Raw genomic sequence first — 19,016 nt, forward strand, 5'->3', positions numbered from 1 at the left:
TGTTTGCATCTGAAAAGGTGAACAGGGGCCCCGTGAGTGGTGCAAGGGACAGTCACTCTGGCTGCACTTATTTGTGGTAATTCCTGTTTGATTTTTAAGATCACAAACTTCTGGAGCTACCAGTTGCAACATTGACTAGCTGTGGGAGAAGTCACTTTGGCATTCAGGGCTTGTTTATGGGGTGGAAATAATAGTAGTGACAGTAATAAAAATGTTTGTCATATGTGCCTCCTGGTGGACCTGGAGGGGAGCTCATGGGGAATCATGGCTGTGAGTGTGATCTATGTGAATCTATAGGCATTGGCTAATGTCAGTGACTACTACACTCTGAGATTCTGCTTTAATATTACCAACACCAACTTCAAAAGCCCTTTTGGCTTCTTTGCCGGAGAGTATCAGGTATAAGGTCCCTCCTAGAGCTTGCATCTAAGGTCTGCCCAGAAAGGATCATTTCCTCAGCCTTGGCTTGGAAATGATGGCATTTCTCTTGTCAAATGATGGCATTCTCACTGGCCGTGCCTTGGCTTTGTCACTAATTGTTAGGCAGTTTCAGAGATCGTGTTGCACGTTACTTCACCCCCTTTCTGCTGACTGGCTGCCTCCTGGGTCCTGCTTCCTGCAGCTCGTAGATATTTCTGAAAACTGCTTATGGGTGACCCTGAGTAAACAATTAAAAGTCACTGTATTTTCTGTTAGAATTAAAAAATCGACCTTGCCAAGAAAGCTTGTGACCTTGTAAAGATTGGGAAAACTCCACTTGTCATAAACTTAACCAGTTTCCAACGCATGTACTAAAGCAAAGCTTTGGGCCATTTTGCCTTATCAAAAAGCCATGAAACTTTCATTCTGTCTTAGCCTCACCACTAACTAGTGGCATCATTTTGTACATCGCCGAGCCTTTTGGATTCCTTGACCTCACTCACCAGACCTGGAGGGCCCCGGCCAGTTTTTGGCATTTAATTTTTGGCATTTAATTTTGACTTTTTGATGACAGAACTGGTTTCCAAGGGTGTTTGAGATTCCCTATGGGATTGTGTTCTCTACAATCAAGTTTCTATTGCATTAAGATGAGTGCAAGTTAGAGGCAACACATCACAGGGTTTACCTAGCCTGGAACAGAGCTGGACGCATGGTTGCTCCTCAGTAATTAGCTAAATAAGATGCTATTTACATCAGAAGCTGTAAATGACTGAGAACATTGGTGTTGCAATAAAGATTATACTTGTTCTACCTTAAAGTACTAAAATCCTAATCGTGATTATAGGTTCATTCTCTAATTGGTCAGTGACTTTTTAATTTTACCTGCCATAATAACTGCTAGCAACTACTGGGTACAAAAAATATGCTGGTTATTGAACAAATGTACTTGTTATTCCTTCTGCAAGGTCATTGTTATTATTCCCATTCTGTAGATCAAGAAACTACGTCTGAGAGAGGTTGCATAATGTCTCAGGGTCTCCCTGCTAGTGGCTGAGCTTGAATTCAAACTCAAATCTACGTGTCACTAAAGCCCCCTCTCTCTAGAGCCATGTATCCCCTGATGTGGTATGTGGCCTGTAGATTAGTACTGGATCAGTTTATAATGTTAAAGTACATTTGTTGCCTTAAGTCTTTTCTCCACATAAGCTAAATATTTTTCATAATTTTTCTGTACTCATGTACTTAGCCCTTTACATCATGTGTGGTTGATGTATTACTTCGTGAGACTATGACTTGTCTAATTGTTTGGTGAGAATCTGACTTGTCTACACAACAAAAGAACTCCTTGAGAAGAGGAGCTACTATTTGTACATTTGCATTCCAGCCCCAGTTGCGGTGATGAACTGTTGCTATAGTATGTTACAAAAATATGTCATTGATTTGTATGTTGAGTATAGTTGCTTTATTATTTTCACCTGCTGAATTTGCAGAATTTGTCATTCCTCCTTCATTCAACAAAACTATACTGAGTTCCTGCAGTGTTAGTCACTGGGCATATAGTAATCAATGTAAACCATCATGTATTACTATACTTGAAGGGCTGTGACCTGGAAAATCACTGATATGTTATTCCAGAAGGAATAAAAGTGAAGATGAACTAAAGGCATATACTTTAAAATAATGGACTTTTTAATAATCACCGTAGCACAACCAGAAAGTTTTGCTAATGAATTATCCAATTAACTTTTCTGAAGCCTAAAATAATTATGCTATCATTTCTTTTGCATATTAGTAACTTCTGTTTGTATTAATCCTTGATGCATTTACATCTCTGCCCAAATGATATGACATTCCTATCTAGTAGGGAAGGATATTTATTAGTTTATTCTTCTCTAGATTGATACTACTGATTCTTTCAGGAAAAGAGAGTAATTCCTAAAGTTAAAACTCAGGCTAACAGTGTTCTCACAAAACATCTTGTAATAGCTTCACGTGCTATAGGGAATCTTTTTTGTTTAAAAATTGCTCCCTTTCTATAATCACTTTTTGGCTGTGGAATTCCTGAAACATTTTGGTTATTCTGAAAAATTCTGAATCTTCCCTAATATCTTTAGTAATAAAATAGGACCTGATAAAAATCATGAAGTGTCTTTGAATCTGACTGAATATCTAGACTTAATGAGTGTTTAAGGCTCCATGTCAACCTGGAAAGACACCTGGTGAAGCACGTTTGTGTACTTCTCAAAAAAACCCTGTCCTGTTCCATACTATAATCAATGAATAAACAACGTAGAAGGCATCTACATAGTGTTTTCATATGACATAAGCCCAAAAAGGATGGCTTCCACTACATATGCCTGCGATCATGATTCAGAATGACTTCAATAGGCTGAAATGCTGGATGGAAACCAACAAGATGAAGTTGAGCAAGGAGTAAGTGTACATTTCTGCTTTTAGATTCAAAAGGCAATTGCGCAATTACAGGATGGGGAGCAACTGAGCTTGGCAGCAGTTCATGTGACTAAAGGCTTAATGTGAACCAACAGTAGGAAGTGGTGGCTAAAAAAGAATGAATATAGCTGTGTGCTTCCTCAGTAGAAATATTAATAGTCACTGTACTCTGCACTGACCACACTGAATTGGGAATAATTTGTTTCATTCTGAGCACCTTCAGGAGAGGCTTTGACAAAGCAGAGTAGCTACTAAGAGGGTGTTGAATCCAATCCAAGATACATTTATTAGACTCCTGTCTTGGGCAGGCAATGTGCTAACCAGGGCAGGCAATAAAGATACAAAGAGACATTGCCAGTCTCTAGGCCCAAGGAGTTGAAAATTTAAATAGAGAGCCAGACAGGTACACGCATGACTGTAAAACAAAGCACCCCATGAAACCAAGAAGCACAAAGAAAGTGTTGTGGGAATTCAGGGGCTGGGCTAGTGGTCGGATTTCCACAGGAAATGAGGACGAGAGCAGAGGAAGCCTTAAGAGCAAAGAGACAGAGACAGGAAAACCCAAGGTGTCTAGGGAATACTGAAAAGTCTGGGTTGCCTGGCAGAATAGGGTAGACCTGCGTAGGAAATGAAGCTTAAAAAAGATTTGGGCCAGAGTGTGAGGACTTTAACCGGTAGGCAGTGGGAGGCATTACAGGTTGGTGAGCATCTGGAAATAATGACACATGAGGATCAGTTGGAGAAATGATGCTTATTGAGTCTATAGAAAGGAAGACCAAAGTCCCCTGGTAAACATATATCAGACTTGCTTTGGGTTCCTCCAGAAACAAAAGTGTATCTCAAAGGGAAAGGGTTAAAAGGAATGAGATTTTAGATATCTAAGCAGTTTTTTTGTTGTTGTTGTTTGTTTGTTTGTTTAATTAAAGCTGCCCAATGGTGAAGACTTACCGTAGAAGATTGTGAGGACCATTGCGGTGGGACTCAGAGAAAGTTTGGTAACTGACACTCTAAATAGAGTTGGGGGAGGAATGCTGCAGGTTCACCAAGTGCCCTGGGCATTCTAGGAATTACCCATGGCCTTTGCAATGTGTAATTATTCATGGTTGAGGTTTTTTTCTTTCTTCTTTGACTTCAGACATCCATTAGTATGTCATTTTCTGAATAAAGCCACCATGTTATGACTCTCCAGTTCAATGAGAGATGTCAAACTAACTCCAGTGCAGGTCCCACTGCTGTGACAGTAGCCAGTCACCATGACTGTGGCACTTTACAACTTACCCTTTTTTTTTTTTTTACTGTGATATATGGCTTCCTTTCAAACATGATTTTAAGGAGATTACTGTCACAATTCCACATTGGATAGATCAAATGCAAATCAATGATTGACACCAGTCTAGTGTGAAGAAGAATTTGTTTTACAGAAAATCTCCAAGACAGCAAGCATAGTGATCAAACAGTGGGCTCTGTAGTTGGAGAGACTTCAGATGCCAGCAATGCCACTTATTAGCTGTGTGATCCTGAGTAAGGGACTTAACGTCCCTGTTTCCTAATCCATAAATGCAGAGTGACCATTGTTAGCCCCCACCTTGAAGGGTTGTGAGGAGGGTAAAGGAGGTGAAGCACTCAGCACAGTGCCTGGCAGTAGGCTCTAATTTGACTGAGTTCTTATGGTTTACAGTGGTGTTTGTATGGTTTTCAGAGCTAAAAATACTTTTTTAAAAACAAAAATAAAAACATCACTGTCATCACACGCCGCATAGTCTTAAGGCATCACATATGTTAACTTACTGAATTCTCAAAAACATCCATTTGCCGAGAGAGTGAGGGGTTACATACCTTGACCAGTCACAAGCTAGTAAGTGGGAAAGCCAGGATTCAAGCCAAGCAGCCCTGGGGTTCACGCTGATGACAACCATTTCCTTCCAATTCCTACCAACACATTTCCGTTTTCCTCCGATTCCATTCCAAATCACTCTGCTGGATAATTTGATGTGTTTTATTTGTTTAGGCCAGTTTCACAATTTTTTTTAAGTTCTATTGACTGTAGAAAATGTATCAAAGGCTTAATGTTTATGTCCTTTGCCAGAGTATCTAGAAGGTCCTTAATAAATGTTGAAAGAGTGCAGGAATAAGTTAAAAAGTTTTAATTGTAGGAGCAACTAATAGTCACTTTTAAAAGAAACACGTTATCCTGAATGTCACTTAACTACCTTACCAACTCATTCCATTATTTGCGATGAGCCATAGTCCTTTGAATCCTTCATTTAAAAATAATGGTTTTGTATCTGACTTCTCTTTACCTTATGTATAGGTATTCTATTCCATACTTCTTTTTAACAACAATGTTCCCAGTTCTATCACTCGCTGTCTTTTTAAATCATTTAGTGTGACTATATTTTACTCAAATGTATCCATCCACCAACTGTGTTTGTTCCAAACCCTGGTGACTGTATCTTCATCATTCACTCTATTCCTAAATTCCAGATTAGACAATTATTTTACCAACCCGTCTCATGCAACTCAGGTCAACCAAATGTTACTTCCACATCCTTTCTCTATATGCCTTCCTAGACTCCTGAAATCTATTCAGGATAAGTGAAGTTTGCTATAAGGGACCGTCCACAATTTTCTTGCATAATTTTTGGGATTCCTAAATATCCCTTGATTAAAAGAAAAAAACATCGGAATGTGAAGCTGAGAAGAAACAATGCGCATAGGTATTACAAAACTAAAGTAGAATGTGCAGAAACAACTCCCTCCTAGAGAAGGAAGAAAGCTATAAAAGTGTTGTGCCACTACTTGTGGAATATATCACCAATTATACAATTCCATTGCTGCCCTTTGGCCTGGGGGCAAAAATGTAGCTTTTCCTGTTTCAAGGGAAGAATATTCTCTTACAATGGTAACCAGAAACGAGGGAAGACAACCAATTCTAGAGTTTACTACGACAGTGTTTTCACTCTATGTAGTGACACTGCTTTATTGTTTAACTCTGGTAGCTGAGAGAATAATCTCCCACTCCCTAGGTGAAACTGTTCTTTTGTAGGAACTATTCTTTTAGATAAGAGCAACCGATGAGCTCTTAAATGCTGAGACAACTAATCAGAACTGAAAGGGGGTGCAGTTGACCACAGCCCAAGAAATATGCTGACTGTGATAAAAGCCCCTTCTTAACTTTTCTCCATCCCATCTTCCTTTGCTTTCTTGTCTCCCTTCCTTTCTCTATGTTTTCTCTTTTCTCTTTCTCCTCTTGTCATTCTCTCAACTCTGTCTCCGCAATCTTCCCTTTCTCCTCTCCTCAGCCCCAGCTCTATCACCAAAGATTTCATTTTGCCCACTCTCTTTATGGCCAAAGTGTGGACCTGAATTTTTAAAATGTATTTTCTTATATAGTAGATAAGATTCACATCGCTGGATTTAATTTTAAAAATAGACAAAGTGGTGGCTCACGCCTGTAATCTCAGCACTTTGGGAGGTCCAGGAGGGCGGATCACCTGAGGTCAGGAGTGCGAAACCAGACTAGCCAAAGTGGCGAAACCCCGTCTCTACTAAAAATACAAAAATTAGCCAAGCATGGTAGTGGGCAACTGTACTCCCAGCTACTTGGGAGGCTGAGGCAGGAGAATCACTTGAACCTAGGAGGCAGAGGTTGTAGTCGGCTGAGATCACACCACTCCAGCCTGGGCAACAGAGAGACACTCCATCTCAAAGAAAAAGAAAATAGAAAATAGACAAGGCGAACATGTTTTATTCCCTAGTTGCTTTTTTTCTTTAAAGAAATACATCTATTTGAAAAATCTTATTTTCAGTTTCAAGCAACAAACTTAACCTCAGTCCATTTCAGAGTGCTAAGGTTGGATTCTGGTTCCAGAATCTTTGCAGAGTGTGGGTGAGCACAGGTGCGTGTGGCCCTTTTGGCCACAAGAATCTGCTGCTTCCCAGCCTCATGATTGGGCCTGGAGTCACACTCCTGCTTCAGCTGTTCTTTGGCAAAGCAGGGCCAGATTGCATTGGTCTTTAACATTCATATATTGCTTTCAACTTCTATGAGGCTTTCATTTCAATTCCTTTTCTTCTGTGAGGGACAGGCCTTCCATGGGAAGAAAGGGCACCCCTTGAGTCTGACATGCTCTGCAGTCAACTTGAGAAGTCCTTTGGTTAATTTTGGACAGGTCAAGCCTGGTTGTGGAATTCAGTCCCATTTAGCATTCTGCCAGCTAGGAAACGTGCTATCTCGATCATCTTCCCAAGACAGTCATGCGGGAAGGTCTTTTCCCTAACAAGAAACACAATCCAAAGTAAAGACGGCTTTTGTGGAAACTGCAAACTACTCATCCAGTGGTCAGTTGTAAATCATGATTCTTTTGGGATAAAAAGGGAGACAGGTTGGGGCTCTGGCCCTCAAAGAACTTCCTCTCATTAAACCAAAGCAATTTGCTTCTCTCCCCAGGCTCTTTCTGTGCGTGAATTCACCTACTTTTCCCGCCACCATCAGCGTTCCTGGTGCTGCTGGTGAATGGGCATCACGGGGAGACAGGGCTTTCCACGTGATAGAGGTTTCTTTCCAAACCCAGGCTTTACAGGTAGATCCAAGGGTGACTTTCGTCGGCCTGTTGCCCCCACTGCCCAACACACACTTTGCTTTTTGCTGCTATTTTCTGTGGTCCTGGGTTTCTAAATCTTGGCAAGAGGACAGTCATTCCTTTGTGCTCGGCTGTTACAATGAGGTAGCCAAAGAAAGGGTCTTGGTCTGAGGCTGTCAGCTGTTACTAATCACGACTCCCCGGCCCATGGTGGGTCCCGCTCGCCTCTCCCTCTTGCTCTGCTTAGCACACATAAAGAAGATGAATTACTCTCTGGTTCCTCTTCAAAAAAGCATATTGTGCGGCACATTCCAATACTGTGAGCGAAGGATGGGCTCATGTGAAGGGTAAATGGGTATCCAAATCGCCTCGCAGCGGGGCTCGCGCCGGCAGCTGTGGCCTCTGAGAAGTGAATTTCAGAGCTGCGCCTTCTGAGACTTTCCGGCGACCTTGCTGAGAGGGAGAGGAAGTCCCTGCGGTGGGCTCTCTGGCAAACCACATTACTGGAAAGATCACAGGGCTGTGTTAAGCTATCATGAGAGTCAACTGAATGGTCAAGACCAGCGTAGAAAGAAATAAAGCTTGACCACTCAAAGGCCGCCACGGGCTGCTTACCCGGGAGAGGCAGTCTTCACCCCAAAGGTTAAGCCAAAGGGCGCTGAAAGTTCTTTGATGTTAGAAGTAGCAGTGGTGGAAGTTGTGCCTCAGTTTCCTCTCATTGCTTGCGAATTAAAGTTCACCCTCAAAGGACGACTGTAGCCAGAGAAAAGGGATTGTCTGCTTAGTCCTATCAGACCAAGGATACAGTGATTTATTTGACTTTTTCTGCCACTAATAACATTGTCTTTGCCACTGATTTTTTTCCACTTAATCTTTCAAAAGAGAATGTTTCTCTTTTGCTTTTCTGCACTTCGTTTTCTTTTCTTTTCTTTTTTTTTTTTTGTTGTTGTTGTTTCTTGTTTTGTTGTTTTTGGTTTTGTTTTTTGAGATGGAATCTCGCTCTGTCCCCCAGGTTGCAGTGCAGTGGCACGATCTCTGCTCCCTGCAACCTCCGTCTCCCAGGTTCAAGCAATTCTCCTGCCTCAGCCTCTCGGGTAGCTGGAATTACAGGCATATGCCACCACGACCGGCTTTTTTTTTTTTTTTTAGTAGAGACAGGTTTCCCCATGTTGGCCAGACTGGTCCCGAACCCCCGACCTCAGGTGATCCACCTGCCTCAGCCTCCCAAAGTGCTGGGATTACAGGGGTGAGTCACCGCGCCCGGCCCTGCACTTCGTTTTCTTAAGGAACACTAGAGCTCAAAGAAAAAGACGTGTTGACAAGTTTTAAGGGTCAAATTTAAAAATCAGTTTCCCTGATAAATTATGTGCCATCACACGTGGCAAATTTGTAAGGAACACTTGGTGATTTCATGCAACGTAACCTTATAAGGCTAACCTGTGTTATAGGCTAATAAAATGTCATTTGTGATATTATAAACAGCCATAATGAGAAGGAACCTTTGACCAGGGTGAAAACCCATGTGAAAATGCCTGTGACTGTGAATTCTGCAAAATAGTTCTCCACTCTTCATGGAGGTGGTTTCATTCTCTTCACCAAGAATCACTGATGAAAGTAAATTGCCTTCTTTGCTCAAAATTCCATAAAGTGAACCTTTCTAAAATGTATTCCCTTGTTATGATGTCCATAAAACTTCTGTTCAAGCGAAATGACCCAATACCAGAGATCAGCATCCTCATTCTATGGTCTCCACTAGTGAGATGAAGCAAGTTCTTGGGTATGGTGGGCAGTCCAAGATCATAGGAAGCAAAGATGGTAGGAAGGGAAGACAATACATAGTTCATGGTTCCCTTTTGTTGTTGTTGTTGTTGTTGTTGTTTTCAGACGGAGTTTCACTCTTTTTTGCCCAGGCTGGAGTGCAATGGCATGATCTCAGCTCACTGCAACCTCTGCCTCCCAGGTTCAAGGGATTCTCCTGCCTCAGCCTCCCGAGTAGCCAGGATTACAGGCGTGCACCACCACACCTAACTAATTTTGTGTTTTTAGTAGAGACAGGGTTTCACTATGTTGGCCAAGCTGGTCTCGAACTCCTGACCTCAGGTGATCCACACTCCTCAGTCTCCCAAAGTGCTGGGATTACAAGTGTGAGCCACCATGCCCGGCCCATGGTTCCTTTTTAAAGCTTCTACTATTAACCAATGGGGGCTTATGCCAGTGTTTGCAAACTTTTTTGTTTTTTTTTAACAGAAACTACAATAATAAATATATTTTGTATTGTAATCTGGCACTCACACACATACACACAAGGAGCTAAAAAACATTCTCACAAAACAATACTTACCTTTACCACATGTGACCTACTGTGATATTTTCTATTCTCTTTGATTAATTGATGAAAATACTAGTTATGACCTACTAAATTGACTTCATAAAGGCACACATTTAGACCACAGGCCTCTCTTTCATTCCCTTCTCTGTATTTTTGTTTTCATTTATTCACTCATTCATCTGTTAACATATGGACAGATAGAGCTATAGCAGTTACTTCTATAGGCCCATCTGCAAGAAGGAAATATGCTAGCAAAAGAGGGAAAATAATATAGGAGTACCAGAGAGAAGGCAAAGGAAGGGAAAGCAATAGGGTGCCCATTCCATGGTGGTGAGTAATAAGTGGAAGTTTTCCAGCCCCCTGGGCTTCCTGAGCAGCTTAGGGCCACCTTGCCGGGAACTCATTCCCAGCTCTGGAAATGAAACTCCGGGTAACGCTAGGTTTGCATTGACACTCTTTCCTCACAAGGTTTGTCTCTTACTGTTCCAGACAGAATGAACCTCATTATTTTGGATTAATTGGGGTAAGATCAACCAAAATTAGTGAGTCAGAATTAAAAAGTGTTTTAAACAAAAGCAACTTTAGAATTTGTAATTCATATAGTAACCCAATCTAAGTGTTAGAAAAAAAAAAAAGCTTGTGGCCTTTATCCAGCATAGCAACAAAAACACTAATAAGAATGGCTGATTATTCAAAAAAATGATCATTGAGCCCCTCTATGTGCAGGCACTATGCTAGGCACTGAGGCCACTGCAATGAATAAGACAGATGGTCCCGCTCTCTTGGCACTAAAATTCTGGCAGCAGGAGACATAGAATAAACAAAACTGTCCTTTATCAAGGACATACTTTGTACCATGTAAGTATGTTTTCTCTAATCTTGCAATGTAGGTATTGTAGTTTATTTTCTACATCAGAAATAAGTCTTAGAGGTGAAATAATGCTTTGTGAGCAGCTTGTTTATTATGTACCTGTTTAATGAGTAATAATAACACCTAACATTTGTTGAATGCTTACCATGTGCTGAACACTACTTTAAGTGCTTTCTATATGGAAGCCCCTTTAATGCCAGTGAAAACCCTATGAGGGAGCTTCTATTTTTCACATTCTACAGAGGAAGAAACTGAGGCTTGGAGAAGCCACATGGTACCAGAGCCAAAAGTAGAATCCAGGTATTCTAACGTCAGAGTCTGAACTCTTAACCACTGTGCCACTGTGTCTTTTAGATTACATTCCAAGGTTATCACCGGCTTACTAACTGCGATGCAAAATTGTGACATAATCATTCTTAACTAACAATTTGGTATCTAACATTTAAAGATTTGTCTTCAGTTCCAGAACCCTTCGAATCATAGCACTTTGCAGTGTTTTTACAAGCTAGTCTGTAAAGGGGCCACAAGAAAATATTTTTGTGCAGAAAAACAATATAGTTCTAGCTAGAGAGAGATTTGAAGTGACTTTCTTTGTGCTCCCTCACCACCCCTCACTGCCTTTCCTGGGTGAGTTTTTTCACCCTCCTCCTCACTCTCTTCCTAGGATGGCAGTGTACCCTGGCCCCAGCAGTGGGCAGCTGCCTAGGACACAGGGGCCCGTTTTTCAATCTGTAATTATGAAGTATATTGTATTCTTGAGTTTGATTTTCTTATTAAAAAAATTCTTGTATTCACATGAATACAGTACATATTAGCGCTCATCCTTGCTTTCCTTGCAAGTTTGCGCATCTTGAAATTCTAGGAGGGTTGAGAACAGGCGGCTTTCATTAGACGCATGTTTGAGAAACTCATTGTGGAGAAGGAGTACATCCAAAATAAAATAAAAACTGAAACAGAACAATTTTCTTGAATCAGCAGTTGCCGTCACTCTTTTCTGTTCCTCCTGGACCTGGTCCAGTGGCCCTGGAAGAACAATGAAACATCATGGGGATAAGTGGGAAGACAATTCAAACCAGAAGACTGCTTCTCTAGATTTCATGTTTCAAAACCAGAGACGGGAATTGTTGGGGGGAGTACACTGGTACATGTTAATGTCCAAGTCATAGATTTTCAGCAGACGGGAGAATAAAATCCATGCCGATGATGGAAACTTGGGAACTTGGCATATTTTATGTTGGCTTTTAATACTTGATTGAATATGTATTTTATTTATTCAAGAAGTCATATTAATTATTATACCAAAACAGATCTAATTTACAATACAGTCTTATAGAGTACCACATAAACATTTATGAAACATTCCCTCTCTGCCCCTAAAATCCCATGAATTTGGTGCATATTTGTTGTGACAAACCAATTGCCAAAAGGCTATCTTTATAATTACCCATTTGCTCAAGAAACTCTCTTCCTTTCCTCTCTCTTCCATGTGACTACTGCCTAAAATACTCAGGTGTTTGAAGGAAAGTTTTAATCTTTTGCTTTCTAGAAAGCGTCTTATTCCATCTCCTTCTGATGCTTAACTCATTGTTGAACAGAAGTAGGTTTGGAGAAATGATTGCTTGCTTGATAAGTGTTTATTTATGGGTAGATTTGCAGAAAAGAAAATAAGACTCAAGTGCTCATAGCAGCCAGCAAATATGCACGGCTCTCCACCCTCCATTAAACATGCTCTGGGCTGTTTTTCTAGGAATGGTGAAGAATTTGCACTGATATTATCAGCTCTCTAGCTAGTCCTTCTTGTGGCCAGTGTTAATCACCTTGATCTTAAAGTAGGTTTAGGGAATGTTGAGTAATTGGACAGAGATTTTTCACAATTATATTCCTCCATAGAATTATCCTCAAGCCAAGTGGCTCATCTGAGCAATTAACTAAAATGCAAGAAAGTTAGAGAAAGTCAGCATGGATAACAAGCAAATGAAACATGGGTGACTCCTGGCTTGTCCATAAACAGAGAGGTACAGCAGTAAGAATACTCTCTTGGAAATGTGGGTTCAAATCCTGCCACTGCCATTTATTAGCTGTGCAACGCTGGGCAAGTTATTTAACTTCTCTGGTCTCTTGTTTCTTCACCTATAATATAATATCAACAATATCTGCATCATACAATTGTCATGGAATTAAATGACTATTACCATCAATCAAAGATAGGACTTAGTGAGTGAGTCTTTGAACCAGATAAAAGTTAACTCAAAATGTACAAAGCACACACACAAATGTGTCATTGTAAGTGAAAGAGCCATAACGGTACTTTAACAATAGTACAATATAGTATTTCTTTGGATTTCAGGGGGGTCTTGGTTCTGTAGGCAGGTTGTTTTCGTATTAAAGATGTCATGATGTCTTGAATTGGACTAGTTTAGCTAAGCCCAGATCAAATGAAGAAAAAGAAGCTACTCAAGATCATTATCTTTACCACTTGCTCTGGAATGTGTTTCTCAAATATGTATTTAGATGAATGCATGACTGTTGTAACACACTCCCACAATTACCTACATACCAAAGTGACTTTCTGTCTCCTCATCACCCCAGTGCTCTTTTTTCCCATATATTTTAAAGTGATAAGGCTCAATGTAAACTTCCTCCTTCCCAAACATTTAGGGCAGTTCCTGCCAAGCACCCCGTTCTACAAAGTGATTTAGTACTTTAACCTCTCTCCAGACACTCTGACATTTCTGGTTAGTCTCTGGTGTAAAGGTTAGTCTCTCATATTTCTTGAGGTTGGGGAAAGGAAATGGTCACAGAGCAGAGTTTAGGTGAGGGTGGGGAAAGTGATGCCCTGCTCATTTGGGGTTTTATCTTCGAGAGTTCTTCCCCCATTTTCCTGATGCCACCAGTATTAAGGCCATTGTGTGTGAACAGATTGTACACATCAGTGCTGCTGTTCCCTGATGACAGTGTACCACCTTGTTCCTGGTGGTCTCATTCGTTTTACAAGTCACGGTACCTGGAACAGAGGTGGTAGAGGTGGTCAAGTAACTCTGTGTGGGACTTCGATCCTCCTTTAAGGGAAGGACCTACATGGAGATGTGATTAATGAATATACTTCCTTACCTTTCTTGGCTAAAACAATAGCAGCTGTTGTTTTATTATCTTTCAAAGGATAAGGGCCAATACGCAGAGGTGAGGGAGGCCTCTCATTTGATGATTGATTCTCCTTCTGTGCCTTTTGGGAAAAAATGCCTTGATGGTTGTCTTCAGCTATTTAGAATTAGAAAGTATGAAGAAAATGCTTTCATATTGGTTTTTACTTTAAACATGTTTTAAAAACCTATAAACTTTATTTTCTAGAGTCAACAGCCCTGTAGCTGTGGGTACTGGGATAACTTTGCCTATCCCTCTCCCCATGGTGTGAGAAAGGACATATAAGCCTCATCCTTTGTTTGCCACTTTGGTTTCCAGTGCTCTGCCTTGACCACTTAGCACTCTCTCCGAATAGCTGTAGGTCGAGAATAGTGGGCAGGAGCGTCAGAGAAGAGTTGGCGTGAGAACCAAACAGCACCACAAAATAGAACGCGAGAGGGAAAAAAGCATCTCGGAGGAAGAAAATACTGCCGCCTGGTACTCCCTGGTACCCAGAGATATCCGGCGTATTGTGCTTACACCACTCGCCGGTTCCACAGGGAGAGAGCCGGAAGAATTGCAGGCTTTGGTGGTGACAAGTTCAGGCACTCATGGGAAAGAGAGTGGGCCCCTTCTGAGAGAAATCATTTTGAGCACAGCCAAGCCAAGACATTTTCAGATGTGATTCAGACCTGAGAGTGAAACTGCAGGGGGATGGGATACTTCGGTTGGGAACAGATTAGCCCATTTTTAACATAGTTGAAGTGTTGAAGTGGTGCCATCCTAACAAATGAATACTTAGCCCCTGGTTTCGAGAAAGTGGCCCAGGATAAAAGAGGCTAAGTGCATGGCATCAAAGCCAAAGCTGGCCTCCTTATCTGTGGGAGCTACAGTTGGTTTTCTCAGAGGCAGAAAGTGCACTGAACCTAGTTACGTAAGACCCGAGTTCAAGTTCCCACTCCATTCCACTTGGTGTTAAATCCTTTAGACTGTTACTTAATTGCTTTTTAATCTGTATTTTAGATTGTTCAAAATAAGAACATATGAAATACTAAGGGCTTATGATGAAAATTATAAGTGATATGTTTCAAATACAAATGAAATTATAAAATGAAAGTCATGGCTTCAATTTCCACTTAAGATAATTACCTTTATATTAAGATTTTTGAGTAAACTCAGCCAGTTATCTGGCAATCATAGACACCATTTTTTATCAGTACTTTACCTTCTAAATATGCAAATATTTAGAGTTCACACAACCTGTACATATGTTTGTGTGAACAGGGCCACTAACTAAATATTAAACCACCATTAGAATCTGATACTCATTATTCTGTATACTGTATAAATACAGTATAACGTTTTAATACATTTGTGGAAACATCATTTTAAATTGTTTTAAAAAACTCAATTAACTGTAATTGGATTACACTATAATTGGATTTCAGTGGGATTGGGGAGGATAAAGAATGAAGAAAAGTGAAGATACAGCTAATAAAACAGAAGAGCTCATATTAATATAGATAATTTAATCTTTTGAGAGTTTTGTGTCCTTTCCAATAGCTTTTCAGCCGAAAATGCATCAAACTGTGTTCCATTAGCTACAGCCATTAGGAAAACCTTAAAAGTCATGCCTCCTTTTTTCTCTAGGATGACACCTTGCCTCAGGCAGACTTTGAAGATGTCCTGAAAATGAGGGAAAGAGGGATGTTTAGCATGAGATGAGGCATCTCAGACCTGTGGGCAAAGGAGAGGAAGACAGGGTACAAGAATGAGAACTGTGCCACGATAATTTTTAAAAATTTTTTGATTGGATGAGAGAAATAGCAGAGAAACTATTTGAGAACCTTATAACCCAATGTCTACTTTAAATGCAAATTGAAGATAGATCAGCGGGTATCAGAATAATAGCTTAAATTGTACATTAAAACATCAAAAAAAAAGACTCCCAAATACATATATAAAATAATTCCTTTGAAAGAATTTAATGGCAGTTAATCTGTGTGTGAATCACCACAGTGCTTGAACTTGAAGTAAACTTAGATTATCCTGCCAGAAAAATGTTTTAAGTATTTCTTTACACACACATGCACACAGGCACACTCACACACACACTGCTCACACTCGTAGCTTCCCCAACTAGTAGTAACCTAGGAAAGAATCTGATGCGCTTTCGGACCATTAGAGAACAGTATTGATTTGGCCATGTGAAATCAACTCCTGGGGCAGAAAATGAGTGACTGCATGTTCACTGACACCGCTGATGCCTCACCATTCTAGCCTCGGCCTTTTCCCTTCACCTTGTAAAATTTGGGGCCAGGTTCTCACAATATGTACGAAATCCCATTGCTGGGTGGGATGAGGGTAGGGGAGTATAAAGGAAATGCTGTTCCCATTGTCTTCCACTGCAGAATTCCCTGGACTGACTTCCTGAAAATCTTCTGTTTGCCTCCACCAGGAATGGCGGCCCTAGATAGTAAGGCATCAGGGAAGATGGGAATGCGAGCTGTAGTCTATTATATGACTACTACCATCATTGCTGTGGTGATTGGCATAATCATTGTCATCATCATCCATCCTGGGAAGGGCACAAAGGAAAACATGCACAGAGAAGGCAAAATTGTACGAGTGACAGCTGCAGATGCCTTCCTGGACTTGATCAGGTATGTCCTTGCAAGCCTGTTCTTTGGGGTGTATTTTCACCATCCAGATCCTCTTACTGGGAAGCTAATCAAACCCTGGAAGGGGTGTCTGACTGAACCAGCCTTGCTAGGCTTGAAATGAAGGTCATATATCTTTACTTCTTTCTTATAAAAATTGAAGAAAGGATCCATTTTCTGATCTTGTATGAGAGAGGCGAAAAGAGCAAGGAGAAGATACGGATTTTGAGAACCTTGCTTTTAGGATTCGGAATCTGGTCACTGAGCTCTCTCAACTATGCAGCTCACCTTGGAATTTTAATAATTCTTAACCTATTTTTCTTAAGTGCTGTTCTTTAAGGCTAGTTTTTATTCAAGTATGCGCTATTCTTTGGACCCTTCTGATTTAGAACTTGTGATCAGCATCATTGCCCACCATGCACAACGCATTATACACAGTTTGGTTCCAGAGGGACTTTAGAGATCATCTTGCCAAACCTGTCCCAAGGTTTTCCTTTCATAATGTTTATGGAGAAAGAATTTGGCAGGCCTGTAATAAAAGAATAAAGGATGGTTTCTTTAGCATTGTTTTACGTACAAACCATACATTGATTACAAATGAGTCTTATCTGCTACTTGAAGCAGACTTGGTAATAGAGTCGGCCTTATGTAGAACTGTGAAGTAAGTCAAAATTCGATCCTGGCATCTTCCTGCTTCCTCTCCCCTACACACCTGCCTTGCTCAGTCAGGTCCTGGCAGGAAGCATACCACACGCTCAAAAGGAACCTTGAAGAAGGTTTGCCAAGGTGCGGGCAGCCTTAAAGGAACCTACCAAGGATGGTGAGGCCCCAAAGCACTAACAGTAAGAAACTATTTTGTTACCACCCTTAGCTATGAAGGAGCAAAAGAAAGGAGGTGTCACTGGAACCCAGAAAGAGCTATAGCCTCGGGAGAGAAGGGCCTCAGGAACCCTAAATGGAGGAAGGGAGCTGCCACCAAATCTGTCAAAGAGAGCTCTAGAAGAATATAGACTCCCTCTGCCCTGTGATCTGTCAGTGCATGTCACTAGACTAACCCAATGGGAGTAGGAAGCTAGAGGGCGAGAGAACCCATGTATTGTGGTCCATAGAGGCCAGGCTCCCAGGGCACAGACAGAATGGAGAGTGAATCTAGAAGGATAAAGGAAAGATATCTCAGCATAGGCTCTAGATCCCCCATCTGCTTAGCATTCCCCCACTGTTTAGTCCCTCCCAGCCTGTCTTCCCAAAGACTAGCTCTTTCCTCCCAGCTTTTCAGCTAACTTACCTGCAGAGTGACTGGGTTGCCAATTCTAGATACCTGTGTAAAGGGCCCATTCCCCATTGATCATCTGAAGGAAATTCCTCCATTGCATCTCAAGGAATGGGGCTGTGGCAGGTAAAGTCAAGAGAGATTTGGGGAGCAGAGGGTACCTTCAGCAGCACCTCTCAATTCCCACCATGGGTGACTTCACGCCATCTCTATGTATGTAAACACTGCCCAAGGGGCCTCTTCTTCAAAGTCTTTTTTCAGGGAGTTAATCACAATGATCTGCAAGTATCAAGCCACCCTGTAACATTACTCCATGCCAAGCTGACATTCAATAGCTATGTTTTTATTTAGTTTATACAATTAATTAAGGCCTTTCACCATTTCTTCATGAACTTTACCCTCAGATCGTTTAGATTAGAAGTATTTTATTATATTACATTTTCTTTCCCTATAATTTTTACTCCTTGTTTGAAGAATTGGAATCTTGTCATCCCCAGTCTGGTTGATACATCAGAAGACTGTGTTTCTGCCCTGCCTTGCTCCAGTAACAAATGTATCCTGCTCACAACCAATCACTTGGTTTGAGCATTTATCCTGGAATCTTCTGAATGCACATTTCTATCAAGGTTGATAGCAACAACCCCATAGATAGATAGGAGGGAAAAGAAAACAGGATGGTCTAGTAGGAAGAAAGGGACAAGTGTTTATAATATTAAAATATAACTTTGGTAACATGCAACTGCTGGAATCTTGAGCTTGAGATAACTGCCGGGTCATGTCTCCTTCTCCCACAGTCTTTCATCTTGGAGTCCTAATGATAGTTTAATCCAATCTCCTCTTTAAGAGATAAGTCAACTGAGACATAAATGGGTGCCATGACTTGGCCAGTGTCACACAACTGATGACAGACTTCCCAGCCAGAGTGTTGTCCCTCACTCTACCCGCTACAAACACAAACACTGCTTTGACACAGTCTGTGAAGAAGTAACAGATCCTGCCACATGGGCTTCAAGTTCAGATTTTGCAGGTCATCTCCCCATTGGCTACCAAAGAGCTGCAGAAGATTTAGCAATTCAGTGCCAAACCCCCATTCCCCCAGAATGCCTTTGGGAGATTTTTCTGGAGAACAAAATTCCATAGGCTGACCGTGGCTTTTGATTCAAAACATTTGGTTCCTAGACACATGGCACAATAACCAAAATGACCACTGCTGAACAATACCTTAGTTAGCCAGAAAGCTAACGATAAAAGTCATTTCCATTCTTACTTTGATTATTCCTAGCAGCAGAGTTTTTAATAAGATAATGGCTGA

The 19,016-nt window shown here is 41.0% G+C and overlaps 1 protein-coding gene and 1 long non-coding RNA gene across 6 annotated transcripts in view; one reads left to right on the top strand and one right to left on the bottom strand.

The window, feature by feature from the left end:
- Positions 1 to 19,016, top strand: part of SLC1A3 (solute carrier family 1 (glial high affinity glutamate transporter), member 3) — an 84,559-nt gene that overhangs the window by 50,720 nt on the left and 14,823 nt on the right. For all 5 annotated transcript variants that reach the window (XM_011944368.1, XM_011944367.1, XM_011944369.1 and 2 more), the window contains one exon: positions 16,233 to 16,437. In XM_011944368.1, the coding sequence (XP_011799758.1) occupies positions 16,233 to 16,437 (205 nt within the window). The remainder of the gene's footprint in view (positions 1 to 16,232; positions 16,438 to 19,016) is intronic.
- Positions 11,082 to 13,919, bottom strand: LOC105513495. The gene is made up of 2 exons (XR_001002034.1): positions 13,766 to 13,919; positions 11,082 to 11,677 (listed from the first exon to the last, which is right to left on the bottom strand). It is a non-coding gene; the product is annotated as an uncharacterized LOC105513495 (long non-coding RNA).

Source organism: Colobus angolensis, unplaced genomic scaffold (genome assembly GCF_000951035.1).
Source record: "Colobus angolensis palliatus isolate OR3802 unplaced genomic scaffold, Cang.pa_1.0 Scaffold230, whole genome shotgun sequence".
NCBI lineage: Eukaryota > Metazoa > Chordata > Mammalia > Primates > Cercopithecidae > Colobus > Colobus angolensis.